The sequence below is a fragment of the Penaeus vannamei genome, unplaced genomic scaffold (genome assembly GCF_042767895.1).
Source record: "Penaeus vannamei isolate JL-2024 unplaced genomic scaffold, ASM4276789v1 unanchor4948, whole genome shotgun sequence".
Lineage (NCBI taxonomy): Eukaryota > Metazoa > Arthropoda > Malacostraca > Decapoda > Penaeidae > Penaeus > Penaeus vannamei.
The window spans coordinates 7,501-10,000 of NW_027217927.1; the positions used below are offsets into that span (position 1 = coordinate 7,501).

The following is a 2,500-nucleotide window of genomic DNA, read 5'->3' on the forward strand; positions in this document are numbered from 1 at the left end:
GTCCCTTCTGGAACCCTGTGCACGCAGAAGTGCATGAAGCCGCGAGAGAACTGTGGACATCCCTGCTCCAACCCCTGCCACAGTGGCCCCTGTCCTGATAATTCGTGCAAGGAGATGGTAAGTGATTGTTAGTGACTACTGAAGTGAAAAGAACAAAAGGAGGAAGATTTTCTTGCAATTTCCTCCATTTGTCTTGTATGTGTTACTTTTCCTGCAGTGAGATATCCATTGTTTTCTTATTGTCTGTTTTAGTTGTGCTGATGGTCTTTACTCTTCCATGTTGATGGTTAGGAACATGGAATGTATGTTTAGAGCTTATTTTAACTGATACTCCTATGTATGCTTTTTGTATTTGCTGAATTCAGCCTTTAACAAAGTGCATGGTTTCTACAGGTAAAGATTACTTGCACATGTGGACACCGGAAGACCATGCTGCAGTGTTCAGAGAATGATCGAGAGTACAGGGCTCTTGCAACTTCATTACTTGCATCGCAAATGCAGAACATGAATAATGGAAGTACTGTTGACTTGACTGATATCTTTACTTCTACAACAAGACCAGATAAGTTAAAAAGGTATTCATCTGGGGATGTACTTGGGTGTATCAGAGACTAACTTTAGTGATTAATTCTTGATTATGAAATTGGTAGAAGTATCAGAAGTGTTATAGTTTTATAGTTGCATTCATAAACAGTGTGGCGAGTTAGTGCCTAGCTATTGTGACTGTTGAATGAACCCAATGATGTGTATTAGTAAACATAGAAAGAGGGCAGATTCTACAATGCCTTCTATAAGCCTTCAATTAATTTTATTGTACTGGATTGGTATGCTGAAAATTAGCTGAATGATAATTTGTCTTTGCAGTACCATTTAGCATTTTGTGGACAGAAGAAGATGCCAAAAATAACAATTCACATTTTCACTAGGACAAGAGTTTGGGCTATATTATTGATAACCTCCATTATTATAATTTTTTTGATAACTTTTGTTATAGTATTTTCCTATCAAAGAGAAACTCAGCAAGCCAACACTGACTTGCTTTGTGATGCTTTGTCTGTAAAATCTGTGTAGTTGCATTTATTAAAGCTCAATTGTGAATATACATTGTAAGTATAGTATTCTCTAATTTAGAATGTGAAATGCAACATTTCTCAAAAATTGGGCCATAGTTTTGAAAGTGTTTAAAAATATTGAAGAAAAATTCTTATTACAGACTTCATTGCAATGATGAGTGCATACAGATAGAGCGCAATCGCCGGCTTGCATTGGCTCTTCAGATAGAGAATCCTGAAACTCGTGATAAACTTGGAAATGCTTCTGTGCTCTTCTCTGATTTTATGAAGGATGAAGCGCGAAAGGATCCCAACCTTGCAAAGATGGTTCATGATGCGCTAACAGATCTTGTCCTCAAAGCAAAGGAGGTTAGAAAGGCAGTGCTTTGGATATGAGCACTTTTTGCTGGAGTTTGTATTTATTTGATAGATTTGAATTTCTAGTAAAAGATATTAAATAAACCTAAATTTTATAATGTATTTTAGTTTATTTGATTTTTTACTCTTTCCTGCATTTCAGTCAAAGCAGAAGAGTCGCAGTCATTCCTTTGCTCCAATGAACAGAGAGAAGAGGCAGTTTGTCCATGAATACTGTGAGCATTTTGGTTGCCAGAGTCAGTCCTATGATGATGAACCCAAGAAAAACATAGTTGCCACAGCAGTCAAAGGAATGGTAAGAATAAGAGTCAAAACTTCATCTAATGGTCTTCAGAACATCTTAAGAAGCTTTATTAAATCATTCAGATTCTGCAAAGGTTATTCTGGCATAATTATAACCATCAAAATATTCAATAATTATATAATTGGTCAATGATATAGACTGGAAATACCTACAACTTGGCAATACCCTCAGATGATATTAAAAACCGTTACAAATATATTAAAAGATATTAAATTAGACTACTGAAAGCAAGCTTACTTGTGCTTTCAAAAAAAAGATATAAAATTGTATTAAAGCTTTTAGAATGATTTTCCCACTACTTCTAGCCCTATAGACTTCCTCTCATATAAGACATGTTAGCTACATTGTTCTTGTTTTTTTCATATATAAAAAAAACAAATCTTCAATTAGACATATATGTCACTAAATATATATATATATATATATATATATATATATATATATATATATATATATATATATATATATATATATATGATATATATAAATATGATATATATATAAATATATATATATATATGATATATATATATGATATATATATATATGATATATATATATATATGATATATATATATGATATATATATATGATATATATATATATGATATATATATATGATATATATATATGATATATATATATATATATATATATGATATATATATATATGATATATAAATATCATATATAAATATAATCATATATATATATGATATTAATATATATATCATATATATATATATGATATATATATATGATATAT

The 2,500-nt window shown here is 30.7% G+C and overlaps 1 protein-coding gene across 1 annotated transcript in view; it reads left to right on the plus strand.

Moving 5' to 3' along the window:
- The window catches only part of LOC113823014 (protein shuttle craft), a gene marked incomplete at both ends in the record, with an annotated part of 7,933 nt that overhangs the window by 1,679 nt on the left and 3,754 nt on the right, over positions 1–2,500 (plus strand). Inside the window, 4 exon segments of the mRNA XM_070120391.1 lie at positions 1–117; positions 394–575; positions 1,214–1,421; positions 1,573–1,725. The exon segment at positions 1–117 is cut by the window's left edge and continues 114 nt beyond it. Coding sequence (XP_069976492.1) covers positions 1–117; positions 394–575; positions 1,214–1,421; positions 1,573–1,725 — 660 coding nt within the window.